This window comes from Camponotus vicinus, unplaced genomic scaffold, assembly GCF_025532165.1.
Source record: "Camponotus vicinus isolate PSW18456_S1 unplaced genomic scaffold, iyCamVici1.0 SCAF_1, whole genome shotgun sequence".
NCBI lineage: Eukaryota > Metazoa > Arthropoda > Insecta > Hymenoptera > Formicidae > Camponotus > Camponotus vicinus.
This window is the reverse complement of record NW_028141945.1, coordinates 24745857-24767921: the sequence shown is the minus strand read 5'-3', so window position 1 is coordinate 24767921 and position 22065 is coordinate 24745857. Positions and strand designations below refer to the sequence as shown.

The 22065-nt window shown below is 31.3% G+C and overlaps 4 protein-coding genes and 2 long non-coding RNA genes across 10 annotated transcripts in view; all 6 read right to left on the bottom strand.

The window, feature by feature from the left end:
* LOC145977603 (uncharacterized) overlaps positions 1 to 227 on the bottom strand; it is a 29576-nt gene extending 29349 nt beyond the window's left edge. For both annotated transcript variants that reach the window (XR_014440574.1, XR_014440575.1), the window contains exon 1: positions 26 to 227. This is a non-coding gene — a long non-coding RNA (uncharacterized LOC145977603). The remainder of the gene's footprint in view (positions 1 to 25) is intronic.
* Positions 1 to 3444, bottom strand: part of LOC145959837 (RCC1 and BTB domain-containing protein 1-like) — a 34831-nt gene extending 31387 nt beyond the window's left edge. The window contains exons 1-8 of one of the 4 annotated variants that reach the window (XM_083079029.1): positions 3357 to 3444; positions 3035 to 3250; positions 2713 to 2852; positions 2420 to 2616; positions 1546 to 1723; positions 1250 to 1419; positions 1030 to 1159; positions 852 to 938 (exon numbers count right to left, since the gene is read on the bottom strand). In XM_083079029.1, the coding sequence (XP_082935155.1) occupies positions 1712 to 1723; positions 2420 to 2616; positions 2713 to 2852; positions 3035 to 3165 (480 nt within the window). In that variant the 5' untranslated portion in view covers positions 3166 to 3250; positions 3357 to 3444 and the 3' untranslated portion in view covers positions 852 to 938; positions 1030 to 1159; positions 1250 to 1419; positions 1546 to 1711. Of the gene's footprint in view, positions 1 to 844; positions 939 to 1029; positions 1160 to 1249; positions 1724 to 2330; positions 2617 to 2712; positions 2853 to 3034; positions 3251 to 3356 lie in introns of those variants that run through there. The other 3 variants (XM_083079030.1, XM_083079028.1, XM_083079026.1) reach the window with 3 other exon arrangements.
* Positions 3173 to 4537, bottom strand: LOC145961325 (RCC1 and BTB domain-containing protein 1-like). Its single transcript, XM_083081446.1, has 5 exons — positions 4442 to 4537; positions 3779 to 3900; positions 3575 to 3627; positions 3357 to 3487; positions 3173 to 3250 (listed from the first exon to the last, which is right to left on the bottom strand). Exons 1-5 carry the CDS (start codon positions 4535 to 4537, stop codon positions 3173 to 3175), a joined length of 480 nt encoding a protein of 159 aa, XP_082937572.1.
* Positions 3789 to 6577, bottom strand: LOC145961259 (RCC1 and BTB domain-containing protein 1-like). Its single transcript, XM_083081321.1, has 6 exons — positions 6344 to 6577; positions 5366 to 5509; positions 5037 to 5297; positions 4817 to 4944; positions 4442 to 4724; positions 3789 to 4116 (listed from the first exon to the last, which is right to left on the bottom strand). Exons 1-5 carry the CDS (start codon positions 6575 to 6577, stop codon positions 4721 to 4723), a joined length of 771 nt encoding a protein of 256 aa, XP_082937447.1. The 3' UTR covers positions 3789 to 4116; positions 4442 to 4720.
* A 1475-nt stretch (positions 6578 to 8052) lies between these two features.
* LOC145959836 (uncharacterized) lies at positions 8053 to 15913 on the bottom strand. Its single transcript, XM_083079025.1, has 21 exons — positions 15629 to 15913; positions 15303 to 15442; positions 15020 to 15225; positions 13807 to 14007; positions 13453 to 13729; positions 13236 to 13363; positions 12830 to 13141; positions 12327 to 12451; positions 12106 to 12224; positions 11907 to 12037; positions 11599 to 11804; positions 11268 to 11410; positions 10977 to 11176; positions 10123 to 10275; positions 9769 to 10033; positions 9574 to 9701; positions 9200 to 9481; positions 8792 to 8916; positions 8595 to 8707; positions 8396 to 8526; positions 8053 to 8289 (listed from the first exon to the last, which is right to left on the bottom strand). The coding sequence occupies exons 1-21, from the start codon at positions 15706 to 15708 to the stop codon at positions 8149 to 8151; spliced, it is 3606 nt and encodes a 1201-aa protein (XP_082935151.1). The 5' UTR covers positions 15709 to 15913; the 3' UTR covers positions 8053 to 8148.
* Positions 15914 to 18345: 2432 nt separating this feature from the next.
* LOC145959834 (uncharacterized) lies at positions 18346 to 19498 on the bottom strand. Its single transcript, XR_014435194.1, has 3 exons — positions 19342 to 19498; positions 19010 to 19164; positions 18346 to 18590 (listed from the first exon to the last, which is right to left on the bottom strand). It is a non-coding gene; the product is annotated as an uncharacterized LOC145959834 (long non-coding RNA).
* Positions 19499 to 22065: the final 2567 nt, after the last annotated feature.

The window sequence follows — 22065 nt, the reverse complement described above, 5'->3', positions numbered from 1 at the left end:
TCGTCGCTATCACTCACTCACTTACCTCGTCTTTCTCCCACCTATGCAGCATCTTACAATGTGCCATCCTTGTCCCACATTGACGCCATCCTTGTCACACGTTGATGTCATCCTTGTCGCACATTGATGCCATCCTTGTCGCACTGTCCTCTTCACACACTTAGCGCTATCCTTTTCCCACAACTAGAGCTATCCTTCTCACACCACCGTCTTCTTTCCGCGGATCCCCGTTCTCCTCGCGGACCCCCTCGTCCATCGCTCGCGCCGCGGATTCCCCTTCCCCGCGCGGACCCCCTCGTCCATCGCTCGCGCCGCGGATCCCCCTACCCGCGCGGACCCCCTCGTCCATCGCTCGCGCCGCGGATCCCCCTTCCCCGCGCGGACCCCCTTGTCCATCGCTCGCGCTGCGGAACCCCCCTTTCCCACGCGTGACGTCACTTCCCCCGCACCGCGCGTGACGTCACTCTCCCCCCGCACGTGACGTCATCCCCCCGTGCGTGACGTCATCCCCGCGTGACGTCACTCCCCGCGGTTCCTCTCGCCTTCCGCGTGACGTCACCCCCACCCCCCGCGTGTGACGTCACTCCCGCGGTTCCCCTCGCCCCTCACCCCCCCTGAGATCCCTGCGTTAGAACCCGCCTTGTATACCTAGTATACCGGTTCATCAAATGCTGCTCCCAGAGATTCAATATATTCAGTACATCAACATACTTGTAATCATTCGTAGATAACAACGTCAACGGCTTGTGCATGCCTTTCCACATACTGTACGCAAACGCGTTGTGAATATTCGAAAACTACATGGGAAATGGGATGGTTATACAATAACCAAAATAAAAATTACCCCATACATAGATAGTCCTATCATAGCCGACAGCAATGCTCAAGCAACCGTTGGCAGCGATGTCCAACACCTTTCTCATCTTGAGCACGTTCACCTGTCGATTGTCGATCATTCTTTATTATTCTGTTTCTGCTTTCATTCATCATGGCGATTATTAGAAGATTTTTCATCAATAATCTATGTACAAGTTACCACGATCGGGAGGGAGGGTTGCAGTTTGTTATCCCACTTGTCCATTACTGTTATTGTCCCAGGCATAGATCTCTCCTTTATCTGTGAGCACCAACGTATGCTCGTATCCGCAGGCAATCTTAACTGAAACATCAATCTCGATCATGAGAATGTTCGATACTGCAACATTCTTAGAGATCAAATCTCAGACACGAATTAAAAAAAAAGATTTACTTATTTTATCCGAGAATGTGGTAATTTCGCATGGGTCACTCACATAATCGCTAACCATACCCCAACCATATAGTTTGTTTTCGTCAGTCATAACTATGTTGAACATTGAACCACACGCGATATGGACAACTTTCTTCTCCTCCAATTCATGTTTCACCTGCCTCGGCACACTACGACTCAAAACAGTTGAGTTGTCATAATGGAGACTACAATTATTTTTTCCCAAAACATACACCTAAGTTACAAACAATTGTTTAGTAAGAAATGAATGATTATTATCGTTATTCGATTATTACGTTCAATTCATTATTTCAATTTTTAGCTCAGCTTTCCATCGCTAGTCAGAGCGAGAAAATGATAAAGACCGCATGCGATGTCCACGATTCGTTTCTCGCTTAAGTCGGCGACTCGAATAAATGTAGACATGACAGATTCATTCAATCCTCTGCACCTCTTGAACTCTCAGTAATAAACCTTTCAAAAATAGTACAGCTGTAATTTTTTTTGATATAATTTATTGAATCTTATTTTATATTATGTAGAATGTTACATTTAAAAAGCAATGCTAGAAAAAATTTGACAAAAAATTGATAAAGTTTGACATTCCATCCTAAGTGTTTTTCAATTTGATAGATTTATATAAATTCATCATGTAAACAAATATAAAAGAATTGCATGTTTTCTCATATTTTTAAAATATTATTTGAAACCAAATGCGTGCATTGCTTTAATTTTTACAAAACCAGATTTAGTGTAAAAATGATGTGCTGTAATATTTCCTTTTCTTCCATTAGAGATATTTTCGAAAATTTTTTCATATTTTCATTTATCTCTTATCAAAAAAATAAAAATTACATCATTACAATCTTTCACGTTCTATAATCTTAATTTTAAAAATATTTGCATGTTGAAATAAATATTATGGTCAAATATATGCACTTCTATAATCAAAGCAATTTAATTATTTAATATACTCTTAATTAATTTATCTACTTATATTTTATTATGTGATTTTTTGATGTTTTATGTGATTTTATGATTTGACATACATGTGTATATGTAGTAATTTTCATTTTCACTTATTCCCTAAGAAAATTTCATGCTTTAGGGATATAAAACCTTTTAATATCAATTTTATTCATTCAAGAAATATATAAAACTCTGATATACCTCCCCCTCTTCTGTAAGTGCCACGATGAAATAATAACTGTGAGCAAAGGTTTTTATATTTTTTCCACACAATTCTTCTATCTTTTTTGAATAGAGAGTAGTATGTATGTCACCAATCGTTGAATCATCTTCATAATAATTTAAGCTGTAAACATTCTTATCCTTCGTCACAATTATAGCTCTACTACCGCAGTTACCTTCAAAATATTATGATATATAAAATATATTAAAATATATAAATAATAATATTACATAGCGAAAAAGACAATATAATGAAAAATGGTAAATTTTACCATATACCATAACCATGTGAATTTGTAGGATAAATTCCGGCTTTAGCAAATGAAAGAATGGCCAACTTTTAAGATCTATTGAAATTATCTTCTCCGCTCGAATGCATTGCAAGCTTCTTTCCTCATATTTCTGCATCTCACTACAAATTATTTGATAACTTTAAGTTTAGTTACCTGCTCATTCACTTTAATTTTAATTAATTGTACTTCATGTCATCGCACACTTTTAGTATTCTCCTATTACCTTGCCGACATCTGCGATTATTTCGGTATCATCCAGTAACAACATAAAAAGAAAGAAAAACAATGATGTAAAACTTACTCTTTTTCGCTAGTTGCTGTTTCTGAATTTTTCTTTTCTATATCTCCCGGGGAACAAAACTTTTTCGATGACATGGTAGTAACGCGACTTTGTGTCGCTGCTCTGTGTATAAACTTAGCCTGCGTACTCATGTCTAATTTAATATAATCTTGTTAGCGATAATGTGTTAGCTGTCATGTGATGCAAAGCAAACTGGAAGCAGAACTCTTCGAGTTCCTAAAATTCATATGATATTCAAAGATATATTGTACACATAAATAAATATATTGCAATTAATACATTCCAACATTAATAGTGATTAACTCTGAATTGTAGTACTTACCTTAGCATTGTATTCGATCGCTTTATCGTAGAAGAATGCTACATTTAACACAATAATGGCTTGCTTTATTATCTGACTGCAATCTTTTTTAAGATTGATTTCCCAATACATATCAGCCAATTCTATAAGCTCTGTAATAAAGTGTCAATTCAATTTCTGAATTGTAAGTTTCTGAGTTGTAAGTAATTGTGATAGTTTCCATTGACAATTCCAATTACCTAATGCGTTGTCAGAAGGTAAATCGATTGTGCCAGTATATATTGCAAGAAGGCTTTATAAACGTTATAAGAAAATTTATCTGATACAGTGTACACTGAATCCGATACACTGTCAAAAAATAATGTATTGACATTATGTAATATCCAAAATAATGACCAAAGTTGAGAAATTCTCAATAAGAATATCTGAGTTCATTTTTTTACCTTTGAACATTTTCAGCCAAATCATGAAACATGTTTTCGAAATATTCACAACGAGTCTTAAGAATAGCCTTGTGAACATAAATAGGCTGTCCTTCGACTTGTATAATAAAATCGCTCGTCAACTAAAGAACAAAAAATATTAAATAATTTAATAATATTCGATTAATATAAAAATTGATACATCCCCTTCCGTTCTTGCAGATAAAGAAGAATAGCATTTTTTGTACTACGTGCGGGTGGCACTCGATTGATCATGTCACCAATTGGTCAATTCAAAATAGGATTCTCTGATTGGTCAATCGTTGCTGGTTACCCTAGGCACAGGTCGATATAATTGGCTGCGGTCAATCACAACATGATCAAACGGGACGTTCCCATAAAAAATACATAACTTTTCACTTTTAATGTTACAATTCAATATATGAATGGAGTGAGACCAGAAGTCTGAATCAAAACAATCATTAATGATTGCAATTTATTTTTTCTGTGTAGAAAAAAGTTTTCCAATTCTTTTTTACAAAAATCTATAAATCTCTTACAAATCGCTATATTCTTTTATGTCAATCAACCAAATTAATATAAAAATATGTATTATATATACATATATTTAGTTTTATGCTATAATTCAAAAAAGTACATACAGAATAATAATATGAAACATACCGGATCATCAAATGCTGCTCCTAGGGATTCCAATATATTGAATACTTTTCCAATATAATTGTAATCATTCATAAAGACAATCAGTGGTTCGTGCATGATTCTCAATGTACTGTGCGCAAACGCGTCGTGAATACTCGAAAACTTTGTGAGAATGGGGATGGTAATGTAATAATCTTGATAAAAAAAACCCATACATAGATAGTCCCATCACAACCGACGGCAACGCTCAAGTTATCGTAGGCAGCGATGTCCAATACTTTTCCCATCTGAGGTTCCCATTCACCTGATGATTGTATCATTTTTTATTATTTCGTTTCTTGTTTCGCTCATCATGGCGATTATTAAAAAGTTTTCTAATTTTCATTCATGACTTACCACGACCGGAGCGGACGTTTGCCAATTGTTATTAACGCCCACTTGTCCATTACTGTTCCTGCCCCAGGCATAGATCTCTCCCTTATCTGTGAGCGCCAACGTATGATCATATCCGCAGGCCATTCTAACTGAAATGTTAATTTCCATCTCAATCATGAGGATGTTCGATAATGCAACATTCTTAGGAATTAAATCTTAGATATAAAAAAAAATTACCTACTTTATCCGAGATTGTGGTAATTTCGTAGGGGATCGAGTAATGTGCTCGTTCCCAAACGATTGAAATCTGACGCCACATGTTATCGCCCCAACCATATAGTTTGTTTTCGTCAGTCATAACGATGTTGAATTTTGCACCACACGCAATATGGACAACATTCTTCTTCTTCTTCAATGTACTTTCTTGCTTCACACTACCATCAAAAATAGCTATGTTTTCGATACTATCGTGAATATAAAGATTGTCTCCCCAAGTATATACCTAAATTACAAACAATTGTTTAGTTTATAAGAATGATTATTATCGTTATCATTTAATCTTTTGCTTACCTCTCCATCGCTAGTCAGAGCGAGAAAATGATAACTGCCGCATGCAATGTCCACGACACGTTTGTTGCTTAAACTGTGGACTCGAATAGGCGATTCGCGTTTTTTAACATTCGATTCGCATTTCTTGAATTCCCAGAAATAAACCTTTTAAAAATAACATAGCTGTAAAATGTACTTCTTGATTTCATTTTTTGAATCTCTAATTTTATATTTATAATGTTAAACATTTAAGGATGAAAGCACTGCTAGAAAAGAAAAGATTAATGATGAAGTTTTATATTATTTCATTGTCAAGTGCTTTTCAATTTGATAAATTTGTACAAACTTATTGGCCATTTTGATATTCCAAAAAAATTGTATTTTCTCATATTTTCAAGATATTATGAAAATCAATTAAGTTACAATTGTATGTATGTGTGAGTACGTGTATTGTTTTAATTTTTACAAAGCCAGATTGAATGTATAAAGAATTAAAAATGTGCTGCAATCTCTGTTTTTTCTTGTTCAGCAAATATTTTCAAAATTTTTTCATTTTTTCTTATTAAGAAAATAAAAATTACATAATTACAATATTTCACATCCCATAGTCTTAATTTTAAAAATATTTGTATGTTGAAATAAGTATTGCATTATGGTCAAATATCTATACTTTTAACCAAAGCAATATATTTATTTAATATAAATTTTAATTAATCTATATACTCATTATTATACAGTATATTTTATTATGATTTCGCACACATATATTTGTGTGTATGTGAAATCATAATAAAAAATATGTGTGTGTGTGTGTGTGTGTGTGTGTGTGTGTGTGTGATTTCAAAATTTTCATTCATTTTCTAAGAAAAGTTCAGAGCATAAGAGAGGCTTTTAAACCTCCTAATATCAATCTTATTTATCAAGCAAGTTAAAATTTATTTCCAGAAACTCTGATGTACTGTCAAGACACATTCAAGAAATATAAACTCTTTGATATACCTCTCCCTCTTCTGTAAGTGCCAGGATGAAGTACCAGCTGTGAGCAAAGATCTTTATGTTTTTTCCACATAATTCTTCTATCCTTTTTGGACAGAGAGCAGTATCTATACCAGTATTCAAATAATAACCTCTATCATGACCTAAGCAGTAGACATTCTTATCCTTCGTCACAATTATAGCCCCACTACCACAGTCATCTATTTCAAGATGCCATGGCATAAGTAACGATGTCATATAGCAAAAAAAAAAACAATATAATGAAGAGAGAAAAAAAGAGAAATCTTACTATATACCATAGCCATGTGAATTTGTGAGGTAAGTTCCGGCTTTAGCAGCTGAAAGTATGACCAAGTTTTAAGATCCGTTATTGGAATTTCCTTCTCCGCAAGAATGCATTGCAAGAGTCTCTTCTCATATTTCTGCATCTCTCTACAAATAGTTAAATAACTTTCTGTTACTTGCTCATTTACTTTGATTTATATTAGTTGTACTTCATATTATCGCACACTTCTTGTTTTCACCTATTATCTTGTCGGCATCTGCGATTATTTTGACATCGCTGTCGCCCAGTAGCATCTTGTATAAAAAGAAGGAGAGAAAACTATCAAACTTACTCTTTTTCGTTAACTGTTGTTTCTGAATTTCTCTTCTCTACATCTTCCGGGTACAAAACGTTTTCGACAACATCGACATGATGATAATGATACGATTTTGCCACAATATTTGACGTCGTTGAAAGGTGCCATTAAAAAGTTCTGCCTCTATTTGGAATAGTTATCTTCATTATAACTGTCACAAAACTGTCTTGGTTCTTTTCCTCTCCGAGAAATGAAATCGAAACGCACTCATACAATGATAAAAATAATTGAAAATGAATGAAGAACTATTCCTTTTTGCACGTACTATTCGTTCCTCTCTGTTAATTATTGAATGTCATTATTTTAATAAGATGCGAAGTAACAACATCGTACCAAAACATTGAAGCAACTTTGATGCTACCATCCGGAGCTGCGCATGTCATATTTTAAACGCACGTGACGAGAAAAAATGGCGGGCAATCTACATTTAAGTTAAACATGCGATATGCGATTGATCATTTATATGATTAATAGAAAATCATCCGATTAAGCTCTGCGATAGAAATTCCTTAAAAGAGAAGAATTTTTCTTGCCAGAATTTTCTTGTTGTCATCCGATTAAATAAATTATCTTAAATAAAAAATAGGCAAACTAAGCGACAAGAACTAAAATAGATCTGCAATTCCTCCTACCATTACTCAATTGCTTAATTATAATTATATATTGCACATGTGTGTATATATAGGATCCATATTATATATAATAATAAAATTATCTATACTGTAAATGATTTTATTATTGAAATTTGTAATATTATTTATCTCTGTCTTTAATAATCTCGATGCATAAATGTTATATTTGATAATACAATGATTACAATACAATAATTATTATATATCATATATTCAATTATTATATATCATATATTATATATCATATATTTTTGAGAAGACAATAATGCCAAAAAAATCTTATAATATTAAATCAATTTTTTATAATAGCATTAAATTTATTATTTAAAATTTGAATCAATTTTGTAAATATCTCAATTGATAAATAAAAATAATAAATAAAATTATATATTGTATATTTATATTATGTAATATTACGTTAAACTATAGAATGGTAAATGGAACAAGGTTTATCGGACATGTATAGCTTCATTGATGCATGTATAAGGAATAAAAAAACGATCTGCAATTTAGCTCGAAACTTATGTCAAAAGAATCATATTCCGAAAGTATTTCCTTTAGCTGCTCTGCGCATAAAATTATCCTTTGTACTCGTGTCTAACTTAATAAAATCTTCCGATAGTACTACAGCTTTCATATGACGCAGAGCAAACTGGAAGCAGAACTCTTCGAGTTCCTAAAATTCATATGATATTCAAAGATATATTGTACACATAAATAAATATATTGCAATTAATGCATTCCAACATTAATAGTGATTAACTCTGAATTGTAGTACTTACCTTAGCATTGTATTCGATCGCCTTATTGTAGAAGAAGGCTACATTTGACACAGTGATGACTTCCTTTATTATCTGACTACAATCTTTTATAAGATTGGTTTCACAATACATGTCGGCCAATTCCATAAGTTCTGTAATAAAGTGTCGTTTCAATTTCTAAATTGTAAGTTTGTGATAATTTACGTTTAGATTCAATTACCTAATACGTTCTCCGAAGGTAAATCGATTATGCCGGTATATAAATATTTCAAGAAAGCTTTATAAACGACGTAAGAAAATTTATCCGATACGGTGTACACTGAATCCGATATGCTGTCAAAAAATATTGTTCGACATTATATAATAACCAAAGTAGAGAAATTCTGAATAAGAGTACCAGTTTTTTTCTAAGTTTACCTTTGAATATTTTCAGTCCAATTATGTTGAAACATGTTTTTAAAATACTGACAACGAATCTTAAGGATAGCCTTGTGAACATAAATAGGTCGTCCTTTGACTTGTATGGTAAAATCATTTGTCAACTGAAGAGCAAATTATTAAATAATAATATTATTAATATAAAAATTATCATAAAAATAAGTAATTTTTCACTTTTAATGTTATAATTCAATATATGACTGGAGTAAGAAGTTTTAATCAAAACAATCATTAACAATTTAGCAAAATCTTTTATAACAATTTAGCAAATCTTTTATAAATCTCCATTCTTTTATAACAACAACCAAATCAAAATGAAAATATGTATCACATATAGTTTTATACTATAAAATAAAAAAATTCATACAGAATAATAATAAAATATACCGGATCATCAAATACTGCTCTAAGAGATTCCAATATATTCCATACTTCTTCAACATACTTGAAATTATTCGTAAATACAATCAATGGTTTGTGCATGATTCTCCGCAGACTGTGCGAAAACACGTCATCAATCTTTGAAAACTTCGTGGGAAACGGAATAGTAATACAATATCCGTAATAAAAGATACCCCATATATAGATAATCTTATCATAGCCAACGGCAACGCTCAAGTTACCATGAGCAGCGATATACAAAACCTTTCCCATCTCGGGGACGTTCACCTGTCGATCATATCTTTCCTTATTATTCTGTTCCTCGTTTCACTCATCATGGCAATTATTAAAAAGTTTTTTAATAATAATCCATGAATTACCACGATCGGACCGGAGGGTTTCCAGTTGTTATTTACGCCCAATTGTCCAAAATTGTTGCTGCCCCAGGCATAGATCTCTCCTTTACTTGTGAGCGCCAATGTATGCCAGGATCCACAAACCAGTTTAACTGAAACGCGATTATGAAGATGTTCGATACTGCAACTTTCTTAGAGATCAAACATAAAAAACATTACCTATTTTATCCGAAAATGTAATAATTTTGCGTGGGTACACGTATCGTTCTTGTGACTGTATGATTGAAATCTGGCTTTTCTCGTTCATGCCCCAACCGTATAGTTTATTTTCGTCAGTTATAACCATATTGAATTTGTTACCACACGCGATATGAACAACATTCTTCTTCTCCAATTCATGTTTTACTTGCCTCACAATACCATTCAAAATAGCTGCGTTTTTGTTACCAATCTGCTCATGATAATTTTTTTCCCAAACATACACCTAAATTACAAACAATTGTTTAGTTTATATGAATGTTTATAAGAATGTCTGTTATCGTTATCATTGTGATAGTTTAATCTTTTACTTACCTTTCCATCGCTAGTCAGAGCGAGAAAATGATAACTGCCGCATGCAATGTCCACGATACGCTTGTCGTTTAAGTCGGCGACTCGAGTAAACGTGGATACGTAAGGAATCTCACGACTGAAAAAGGTCTTTCTCGCGATTTCGCGGAAATAAACCTTTCGAAAAAAGCATAGCTGTAATACATTTGTTTGGTCTGATTTTCTAAATCACAGTAGAATATTTAAGTACGAAAGCACTACTAGAAAAGACGTGACAATAAATTCATGATAAAGTTTGATATTATTCCATCCTCAGAATACTTTTCAACTTGATAAATTTATATAAATTCATTGGCCATGTTGATACATGTAAAAAAATTGAAAGTTTTCTCACATTTTTAAAATGTTACGTAACTGTGTGTGTATGTGTGTGTGTGTGTGTGTGTGTGTGTGTGTGTATTGCTTTAATTTTTACAACCAGATTGAATATAAAGAATTAAAAATTAGGTGCTGCAATATCTGCTTTTCTATATCCATTAGAGATATTTTCAAAATTATTTTCGTAATTTTTATCTTATTAAGAAAATAAAAATTACATCATTACAATCTTTCACATATTAATTTTAAAAATATTTGCATATTGAAATAAATATTATGGCCAAATATCTGTTCTTCTAATCGAAGCAATTTATTTATTTAATATATATTCTTAATTATAATTTCACTACTTATATTTTATTAGGATTTCACACACATGTGTATATGTAATAATTTTCATTTTCATTTGTTCCCTAAGAAAAGTTCATGCTTTAGGAATGATATAAAACCTTTTAATATCAATTTTATTCATTCAAGAAATATATAAAACTCTGATATACCTCCCCTTCTTCTGTAAGTGCCACGATGAAATAACAGCTGTGAGCAAAGGTTTTTATATTTTTTCCACACAATTCTTTTATCTCTTTTAAATATTGAGCAGTATGTATGTCACCAGTCTTTAAATGCTCATCTTTATTATAATCTAAGCTGTAGACATTCTTGTCTGTTGTTACAATTATAGCTTCACTACCAAAGTCATCTATTTCAACATGCCATTGCATAAGTAATGATCATATAACAAAAAAGACTATAAAAGAATATAATAAAAAGGGAAACAAAAATAATCTTACTATATACCATAACCATGTGAATTTGTGGAATAAACTCCGTCTTTAATAGCTGGAAGAATGGCCAATTTTTAAGATCCGTTATTGGAATTTCCTTCTCCGCTAGAATACATTGCAAGATTCCCTTCTCATATTTCTGCATCTCACTACAAATTATTTGATAACGTTAAGTTTAGTTAACTGCTCATTCACTTTGATTTGAATTAATTGTACTTCATGTGATCACATTTTTAGCATTTTTCTATTTTCTTGTCGATATCTGCGATTATTTCGGCATCACTATCGCCCAGCACCAATATAAAAAGAAAGAGAAAAACAATGATATAAAACTTACTCTGTTTCGTTAGTTGCTGTCTCTGAATTTCTCTTTTCTACATCTTCCGGAGAACAGAACTTTTTCGACGACATGATAGTAACGCGACTTTGTGTTGTTGCTCTGTGTGTAAAGTTAGCCTGCGTACTCATGTCTAACTTAATATAATCTTCTGATGATGTGTCACTTGTCCTATGAGCAAACTGGAAGCAGAACTCCTCGAGTTCCTAAAATTCACATGATATTCAACGATCGGACACACAAATAAATACATTGCAATTAATGAATTCCAACATTAATGGCGATTAACTCTGAATTGTAGTACTTACCTTAGCATTGTACTCAATCGCTTTATTGTAGAAGAATGCTACATTTGATACAGTAATGGTTTGTTTTATTATCTGACTGCAATCTTTTTTAAGATTGGTTTCACAATACATCTCGGCCAATTCCATAAGCTCTGTAATGAATGTCGCTTCAGTTTCTGAATTGTAATTTATGATAGCTAATGTTTACAACCCCAATTACCTAATACGTTGTCCAAAGGTAAATCGATTGTGCCAGTATATAAGTATTTCAAGAAGGCTTTATAAACGATGTAAGAAAATTTATCTGATACGGTGTACACTGATGATAAATCCGATGTACTGTCAAAAAATAACATACGACATTATGTAACATCCAAAGTTGAAAAATTCTCAATAAAAATACCAGTCTTTTTTTCTAAATGTAAAAAAATAAATGTCTACCTTTGAACATTTTCAACCCAATCATGGTGAAACGTGTTTCTAAAATACTGACAACGAATATTAAGAATAGCCTTGTGAACGTAAATAGGTTGTGCTGCCACTTGTATGGTAAAATCGCTCGTCAACTGAAGGACAAAAATTATTGAATAATTTAATAAGATTAAATTAATATAAAAGTTATTATAAAAATGCATAACTTTTTACTTTTCACTTTTAATTCAATATATACATATATACACACACACGCACACACTTATAATTCAATATATGACTGGAATGAGACCTGAAGTCTTAATCAAAACAATCATTAACGATTGCAATTTATTTTTTTCTATATAGAAAAAAATTTTCCAATTCTTTCTTACAAAAATCTACAAATCTCTTACAAATCTCTATATTCTTTTACAATCAATCAAACCAATATGAAAATATTTATTATATATATTTAATTTTATTATATATAATGTAAAAAGGTATATACAGAACAATAATATGAAACATACCGGATCATCAAATGCTGCTCCTAAGGATTCTAATATATTTAATACTTCTTCAATATATTTGCAATTGTAATTATTCGTAATTCGCGCAGTGTGTAAAGAATCATGCATAATCAATGGCTTGCGTATGCTTCGGCCTAGACTTTGCGCAAACGCATCAAAAATCCTCGAAAATTTCGTGGGAATGGGGATGGTAATTAAATAATTCTGATGAAAGACACCCCATATATAAATAGTCCTGTCATAGCCGACGGCAACGCTCATGTAACCATAAGCGTCAACATCCAAAATCTTTCCCATCTGAGGCACGTTCACCTGTTGATTGTATCATTTTTTATGATATCATTTCTCGTTCCACCCAGCGCATGGCGATTATTAAAAAGTTTTTTAATTTTCATTCATAAATTACCATGATCGGACCGGAGGGTTTCCAGTTGTTATTTACGCCCACTTGTCCATAATTGTTTCTGCCCCAGGCATAGACTTCTCCTTTATTTGTGAGCGCCAACGTATGCTCGGATCCGCAGGCCACCTTAACTGGAACGTCAATCACGATCATGAGGATGTTGGATACTGTAACATTCTTAGAGATCAAATTTCACATATATAAACTAAAAAGAATTTACCTATTTTGTTCGAGAATGTGGTAATTTCGCTTGGGTACGCGACGTAGTTGAAATATTTTTCAGCCTGGCCGATTGAAATCTGGCCATTATGGTTGTCGCCCCAACCGTATAGTTTATTTTCGTCAGTTACAACTATATTAAAACGTAAACCACACGCGATATGGATAACATTCTTCTTCTCCAATTCATGTTTTATTTGCCTCACACTACCATTAAAAATACCTGTGTTTTCATTATCACCCTGCATACAATAACTGTCCGCCTCCCAACCATACACCTAAATTACAAACAATTGTTTAGTTTATGAGAACGATTATTATCGTTATCATTGTGATAGTTTAAGCTTTTGCTTACCTCTCCATCGCTAGTCAGAGCGAGAAAATGATAACTGCCGCATGCAATGTCCACGATATGCTTGTCGTTTAAGCCGGCGATTCGAGTAAACATGGGTACGTCGGGTTGCTCATGATACGAATCGCCCCTTTTCATGAATTCGTGTACGTCGGGTTGCTCATGATACGAATCGCGTCTTTTCATGAATTCGTAGATATAAAGCTTTTAAAAATAACATAGCTGTAAAATGTACTTCTTGATTTCGTTTTTTGAATCTCTAATTTTATATTTATAAGATTAATGATGAAGTTTTATATTATTCCATTGTGAAGTGCTTTTCTCTCAGTTTGATAAATTTTTACAAACTTATTGGCCATTATCATATTCCAAAAAAATTGTACGTTTCCTCATGTTTTTAAAATATTATGAAAATTAATTAAGTTACAATTGTATGTATGTGTGTGTATGTATATTGTTTTAATTTTTACGAAACCAGATTGAATGTATAAAGAATTAAAAATGTGCTGCAATCTCTGTTTTTTCTTGTTCAGCAGATATTTTCACAATTTTTTCCTTTGTTCTTATTAAGAAAATAAAAGTTACATTATTACAATATTTCACATCCCATAGTCTTAATTTTAAAAATATTTGTATGTTGAAATAAGTATTGCATTATGGCCAAATATCTATACTTCTAATCAAAGCAATTTATTTATTTAATATACATTTTAGTTAATTTATATACTTATTATTATATAGTATATTTTATTATGATTTCATACACGTGTATATATGTAAATGTTCATTTTCATTTGTTTGCTAAGAAACATTCACAATTCGGAAGTCTATAAAACAGGCCTGGCCTCGTGGGCGCCCACGGAGCACGAGAAGAGGAGAACATGCCCCCTCTTCTCGCGGCTGCCTCTTCCCGTCTTTCCTTTCAGGCCCCTCGATCCACCTATCCCCTCTATAAGGCTGTCACTCTCGCACGCTCTTCCTTATTCCACATATTCGTCAACACTCTACACTCATTGTCAGCATGTACAGTACGTGCACGCGTCTCGCGCCAGTGGAAGGGGAAGCGGGGAAGCACGAGCTATAGTTTGTGGGCCAGGCCTGCTATAAAACCTCATTCTACATCAATCTTATCTTTCAAGCAATTAAAAATTTATTTATTCCCTGAAACTCAAATATGCATCAAGGCACATCAAAGAATATGAACTCTTTTATATACCTCTCCCTCTTCTGTAAGTGCCAGGACGAAACTCCAGCTGTGAGCAAAGGTTCGAATGTTTTTTCCACACAATTCTTTTATCTTTTTTGCGTAGGAAGCAATATGTACGCCACCAGTCTTTGAAAGATAATCTTCATTCCAACCTAAGTTGTAAACATTCTTGTCCTTCGTCACAATTACAGCACTATTACATACATCAAAGTTACCTTCAAAATATTATGGTGTAAGTAACAATATTACATAGCAAAAGAAGAGACAATGAATGAAAAAAGGCAAATTTTACCATATAACACAACCATGTGAATTTGTGGGATAAATCCCGGCTCTAGCAAATGAAAGAATGGCCAATATTTAAGATCCATTGGAATTATCTTTTCCGCTAGAATGCACTGCAAGATTCTCTTTTCATATTTTTGCATCTCTCTGTAAATAATTGATAACTTTCAGTGTAATTACTTGCTTATCCACTTTGATTCGAATTAATTATACTTCATGTCATTGTACGCTTTTTGCTTCCTCTTATTATCTTGGTGGCATCTGCGATTATTTCGACTCACTATTGCCCATAACTTGTGAAAAGGAAGAGAAAAGCAAAGGTATCGAACTTACTCTTTTTCGTTAGTTGTTGTTTCTGAATTTCTCATCTCTATATCTTCCGGGGAACAGAATTTTTTCGATGAAATCGACATGATAGAAACGCGACTTTGTGTCGGCAAAAGTTGGAAAATGCCTTTTCTTCTTCTTATTCTCTCAAACAGAACACATTCGAAATGCACTTATTACTTTCTTCACCGAAAGATCGAATCGAAACGCACTCATACGATAATAAAAATAATTGAAAATGGATGAAAAACTACTACTCCTCTGCACCACGTGTTCTTCACAAATCCTTCCTTGTCGAATGTTGCCGCTTTAGGGCGCATTCAGACCTTGGCAGAAAAGCGGAAAACAGAAAAGCAGAAGCCAATCACAATTCGCACTGGTAGTAAGCAGTACATTCTGCTCTTTTGTGATTGGCTCCTGCTTTTCCTTTTTCCGCTTTTCTACCAAGATCTGAATGCGCCTTTAGGAAGATCATGATGCAATCACGTGGTACAAAAAAATCTGCAACAGCGGAGAGGGATATATAAACACTTTAATCGACGAGTTTCGCTTATTTCTTCGTAAAGATTAAGAATTTCGCACAAGTAAATACTTTTATACGAATAACGCACATGTAAAAATATATATGCAAGAATCAACAAAGAGATATTATTCTAACTTGAGGAATATGCGGGCAGAGACATGCTTACTTCGCATGTGATTTGTTCCCACAACTCCCTGAATTTATAAATTAAATCCTCTAATTTATTTTCTTAATTGCATATATAAATTGACAGAGATTTAAGTATATAAAGCTTATAACCAAGATGAGAGTATCCAAGTTCTATCGCGGTTATTTAATTACACCTATACAATTTTGCCTATTCACGCGAAAATTTTCTTTGTCGCCATCGATTAAATGAATTACATTAAATGAAAAATATACTAACTAGGACGACACTGAGAAGAACTAGAATGGATCTATAATTTCTTCTTTCCATTACAACTAATCAATTCTTTAATTATAATTATATATATATATTGCATGTGTATATATAAGATCTATATTATAATAAAATTATCTGCACTGTAAATGATTTTCTTATTGAAATTGTTAACATTATTTTTCCCTGTCTTTTATAATCTCGATGGATTTTAATATTTTTAGTAATTCTTCTCTTTTTCATTTTTTGATAAAAGACACTAGAGAGAGAAAAAAAATTTTTTATGAGAAATAAAATTTCTTATTTCTTTTTATCAAATTTATTATTACGGAATTGAATCAATTTTGTAAATACCTCAATTGATAAATAAAATTGATAGATAAAATTATATATTATATATTTATATTACGTAATATTATGTTAAACTATGGAATGGTAACTGGAACAAGATTTATTAGACATGTACACTACCGCTCAAAAGTATTTGGCCACCCTTAATTTAAGAGAAAACTCGAAAACGAAATTGTGTCTATTGCCTTTCATCGATGTTTATTGTTTATGCGCTAACGGAAAGTCGTTCTCAATAGCTATATTATAAATATCACTTCATGTTTACTAACAGATAGCTACAAAGCCAAATAAGGTATTTATGGCTCTTTTCCTAGAATGAATACTTTTAAGTTTTTACTACAAAGGCGCGTGTTTCATGGAATTTTTTTGTTTATTTGATATTTTAGAATGTAACGGATATAGATTTGCGTCAGTTATCTGCTGCCATTTGAACAGAAAACACATCTCTTGACGCATATTTTGCAAAAATAATATATAGATAGAGAAGATATAGATACCCACACAGCACATGTAAATTCCGAGAATGTTCTGAGAATATCACAAAAGTATATTGCGTATGTTCCAGGAACATTCGAAATACATACTGCGATATACTGAGTATGTACTAAGAATGCTACTATGTCCGATTTTTCCTGCTTCTCAGTACATACTGAAAATATCTTTTAGTATATAATAAGTATATCTATAGAATGTCTTGAGTATGACATTGGTATATACATATATGTACTAATAATATACTCAAGACATTCTATAGATTAACTTATATTTTCTATATTTTATATATAAATATAAATGATATATGTTACCGTAAACACCCCATATCCGTTTTTTCATATACTTACTAGTAAAAATATGCAAATTTTGACTACTAAGTATACGGAAAAACAGATTTCGAGTGTTTACGGTACATATATATATAATCCATTTATATTTATACTATAAATGGATTATTGGTGTAAAATATTAACATTTTGTTCACATATAAAATCTTTTTATTCAAATTTCTTAAATATATGTTATAATTGCACATATATTATTTGAACATATAATTGCACTTTTACATTTTTTTATATAAACATTTTACTTATTATTATTTATTATAAAATTTTATTCTTTTATATATTTATAATATACTTTATATATATGAAACACTTTAACACATACTATTAAACATTTACATAAACATGACATTTTTATAGTTTATATGTTTAGCTATATTATATATATATTTAAACTCTAAAAATCTCGTCGGTGCGGACTCTGTCATTTAAAAATTGACAGTCCCAGCACCCACCGGCGAGATTTTCATAGAATTCTTCTTAATGAATATAAAAGAGTTTACATACATTATAACATTCACTAAAAAAATTTTAGTACTGATAAAACAAAAGAAAACTTAGGACAAAATTGTGTGTGTGAGTTTTGAAAAATGAATAAATCTAAAGAATAGCTACTTAAAATAAAGGACGGATAATCACCGTAATTATAAACGTTGTCAACAATAACTCAAAACAAATTATAAATTATAAAGATTCAAGAAAAGACTGAAGAAAAATTCAACGAAGTACTATTTTAGTCCTTTTCACTATTCAATGTTTGTCTCTGCATACGCTCTTTGGCATGAGCCAACCATATTTTTATTGGAGCTGAAATCTGTTCGTCTGTAGCATTGATGTGCAATTTTCTTACTGCACCTGGAAAAGTTTTTAAAATTGTTTATGAATTATTGATAAATAAAATTTCTTTAATTTTTTTAAAATTTCAAGTTAAATATTGAAAAAAAAATTTCGACCTCATTTCTACAATATATGTATACAGATGAGCGTTTAAAACTATAAACATATAAAACAATTGGAACATTTCTAAGTAATTTAATAAATAAATTTTAGTTATTTTTAAATTCATTTTGCCTCTAACATTAGCATTAATTAGTACTTTCCAGTTAAATTATATATACATAATTATATATTTGATACGTAAACATTTTTGTAAAATATAAAATAATTTAGTGTAGTAGTGAATTTAAATAAGACTTTAGTAATTTTAAATCGTTTTACAAGTAATTGCAATAACAGCTAGTTTACTTACACTAAAAAATATCATTAAATCTTACTTGATTTGTTGTGATTTGTTGAGTCCGCAGTTTATATTTCCTTGTTTTAAATATATATTGTAAATATCCCACGTATATATATGTATATAATTTTTCTTATTTCCCAGAAAGTATTAGATCACGAAGTTGATAATAATGTTCTTTTTGTGCAAACGCTGTAACATATAATAATAATTTCACATAAGAATACATTTAATATCTAACATATATTTAATAAGCTCTATGTTGTTACTGCAATTAACTTTTAAAATCATTTTAAAAATTAATTGCAGTAATAACTTAGCTCTTACTTAATCGCACACTATATAATTAAAATATGTTATAAAACTCACTTGATTTTTGCGAATCCAGAGTTTTACTTTTATTTTTTACATATCCCATCTATATATATACAGGGTGACCCATTTTAACTTAGGCAGCCAAATAACTCGAAAAATAAGCAAGATAGAGAAAAATGTTTTAGACAAAAGTTGTATGGTTTCGAGGGGGCCATAAGATGGTATCATTGGTTTGATCTTGAAGAGTCATTTGAAGGTCACGTGAAGGTCACTTCAATTTTTTTAAATGGAACATCCTATATATTTTTGTACATTCTTGTAGCTCATCTCGAGAGCTTTCCAAAACACTATAATTAAGTACATTTTCGTTAAGTACTTTTTGAGTTATGAGGCTTGAAATAATTTCTTAATTTTACATAAACCGTAAAATATCTTGTAAAATATTCATTTTTCGATTACCTTACCTTAATAGTTTTATGTACAAAATAATGAGAGGAATCAATTGGTGTAAAGAAAACACATAGTTGTTTCGAAGAAAAAATATGTAATTTGCAATTAACAATTCCATATTTTACGGTTTATGTAAAATTAAGAAATTATTTCAAGCATCATAACTCAAAAAGTACTTAACGGAAAGGTACTTAATTATAGTGTTTTGGAAAGCTCTCGAAATAAGCTACAAGAATGTACAAAAATATATAGGGTATTCCATTTAAAAAAATTGAAGTGACCTTCACGTGACCTTCAAATGACTCTTCAAGGTCAAACCAATGATACCATCTTATGGCCCCCTCGAAACCATACAACTTTTGTCTAAAACATTTTTCTCTATCTTGCTTATTTTTCGAGTTATTTGGCTGCCTAAGTTAAAATGGGTCACCCTGTATATATGTGTGTATGCGGAGATACTTTTTCTTTAGAAAGATTCTGCAGAGATCACAAAATGATAATTGATATAATATACGACAATTGATAATGACGTCCTTTTTTGTGCAAATGCTGTAACATAATAATAAGAATTTCACATAAAAATACATATTTTTGATACATTATAATATTCGATTGTGAGGTTATAATTTGCATTAATGAGGTTAATTTGTGTGTTTATAATTATGAAGTATTAATAAATCATTGAATAGCTTTTATAAAATACCCTTTTTACATTTAATTTATTTGAAAATAAAAAGGATTACCTGCGATTAATCACAATCGTAATATAATTGCACCAGATTGCACATAGCACTTGCACGTGGTCAGTGAAGAAGAAGAAGGAAAAGACAAATGACGGCAATAGCGGAAATTACGTATCCAAAATGGCATACATATCCGGTCATAAGTAAAAATGCGCGTAATTCAATAGTATATTATGAGAATATACGAAAAATAATATACTATAAGAGATATTAAAAGTACATTCTGAGAATATACGAGAATATACGAAAAATAATATACTACACAAGATGTTCTGATAATATCCTGTGAATATACGAAAAATAATATACTACACAAGATATTATAGAGATGTTCTCAGTATATTACGTACAGTACATTCACAGAATGAATATAGAATATTCGTACGATATCATGTGCTGTGTGGGTAGATATATAGATAATATACAGGGTGTCCCATTTTAATTTGGACAGTAAAATATCTCAAAAACTAAGCCCAGCAAACAAAAATGTTTCAGACAAAAGTTGTATGATTTCGAGAGGGCCATAAGATGGTACCATTGGTTTGACCTTGAAGAGTCATTTGAAGGTCACGTGAAGGTCACTTCAATTTTTTTAAATGGAACATCCTATATATTTTTGCACATTCTTGTAGCTTATCTCGAGAGCTTTCCAAAACACTATAATTAAGTACCTTTTCGTTAAGTACTTTTTGAGTTATAAGGCTTGAAATAATTTCTTAATTTTACATAAACCGTAAAATATCTTGTAAAATATTCATTTTTCAATTATCTTACCTTAATACTTTTATGTACAAAATAATGAGAGGAATCAATTGGTGTAAAGAAAACACATAGTTGTTTTAAAGAAAAAATATGGAATTGTTAATTGCAAATTACATATTTTTTCTTCAAAACAACTATGTGTTTTCTTTACACCAATTGATTCCTCTCATTATTTTGTACGTAAAAGTATTAAGGTAAAAAAAATCGAAAAATTAATATTTCACAAGATATTTTACGGTTTATGTAAAATTAAGAAATTATTTCAAGCCTCATAACTCAAAAAGTACTTAACGAATAGGTACTTAATTATAGTGTTTTGGAAAGCTCTCGAGATAAGCTACAAGAATATGCAATGACAAATAGTAGGTTCCATTTAAGAAATTGAAGGTGACCTTCATGTGACCTTCAAATAACTCTTCAAGGTCAAACCAATGGTACCATCTTATGGCCCCCTCGAAACCATACAACTTTTGCCTGAAACATTTTTGTTTGCTGGGCTTAGTTTTTGAAATATTTTACTGTCCAATTTAAAATGGGACACCCTGTATATATAGATAGATATATAGATAATATATATATATAATATATAGATTAATATAAATGAATGATTTTTATTTATTTATAGTCATTTAAACACAATTTACCTAGGTGGCCAAATACTTTTGAGCGGTAGTGTATATTATTATTAAGTTATTGAATATATATCAGTAATGATTTTATGGCTAATAATAATTATATTCAATTAATATCAATATAAAAGGCAATAGAGAGCATATAAACAAGTAATATTGCAATCAAAATGTAGGAAAGAATATAAAACAAA

Coding starts and splice junctions, on each gene's coding strand:
- LOC145961325 (XM_083081446.1), bottom strand. CDS start 4,537: ATGCACGAACCACTGATTGTCTTTATGAATGATTACAATTATATTGGA. Junction 3,628..3,778: donor TTGGCTGAAAATGTTCAAAG/GTAAAAAAATGA, acceptor ACGTTTATAAAG/CCTTCTTGCAATATATACTG. Junction 3,251..3,356: donor CGATCGAATACAATGCTAAG/GTAAGTACTACA, acceptor TATGAATTTTAG/GAACTCGAAGAGTTCTGCTT.
- LOC145961259 (XM_083081321.1), bottom strand. CDS start 6,577: ATGACATCGTTACTTATGCCATGGCATCTTGAAATAGATGACTGTGGT. Junction 5,510..6,343: donor CACTTACAGAAGAGGGAGAG/GTATATCAAAGA, acceptor TATTTTTAAAAG/GTTTATTTCTGGGAATTCAA. Junction 4,945..5,036: donor TTACCACAATCTCGGATAAA/GTAGGTAATTTT, acceptor TTAACATTTCAG/TTAGAATGGCCTGCGGATAT.
- LOC145959836 (XM_083079025.1), bottom strand. CDS start 15,708: ATGTCGATTTCATCGAAAAAATTCTGTTCCCCGGAAGATATAGAGATG. Junction 12,225..12,326: donor TGGGTTGAAAATGTTCAAAG/GTAGACATTTAT, acceptor ATTTTTTGACAG/TACATCGGATTTATCATCAG. Junction 11,805..11,906: donor CGATTGAGTACAATGCTAAG/GTAAGTACTACA, acceptor TGTGAATTTTAG/GAACTCGAGGAGTTCTGCTT.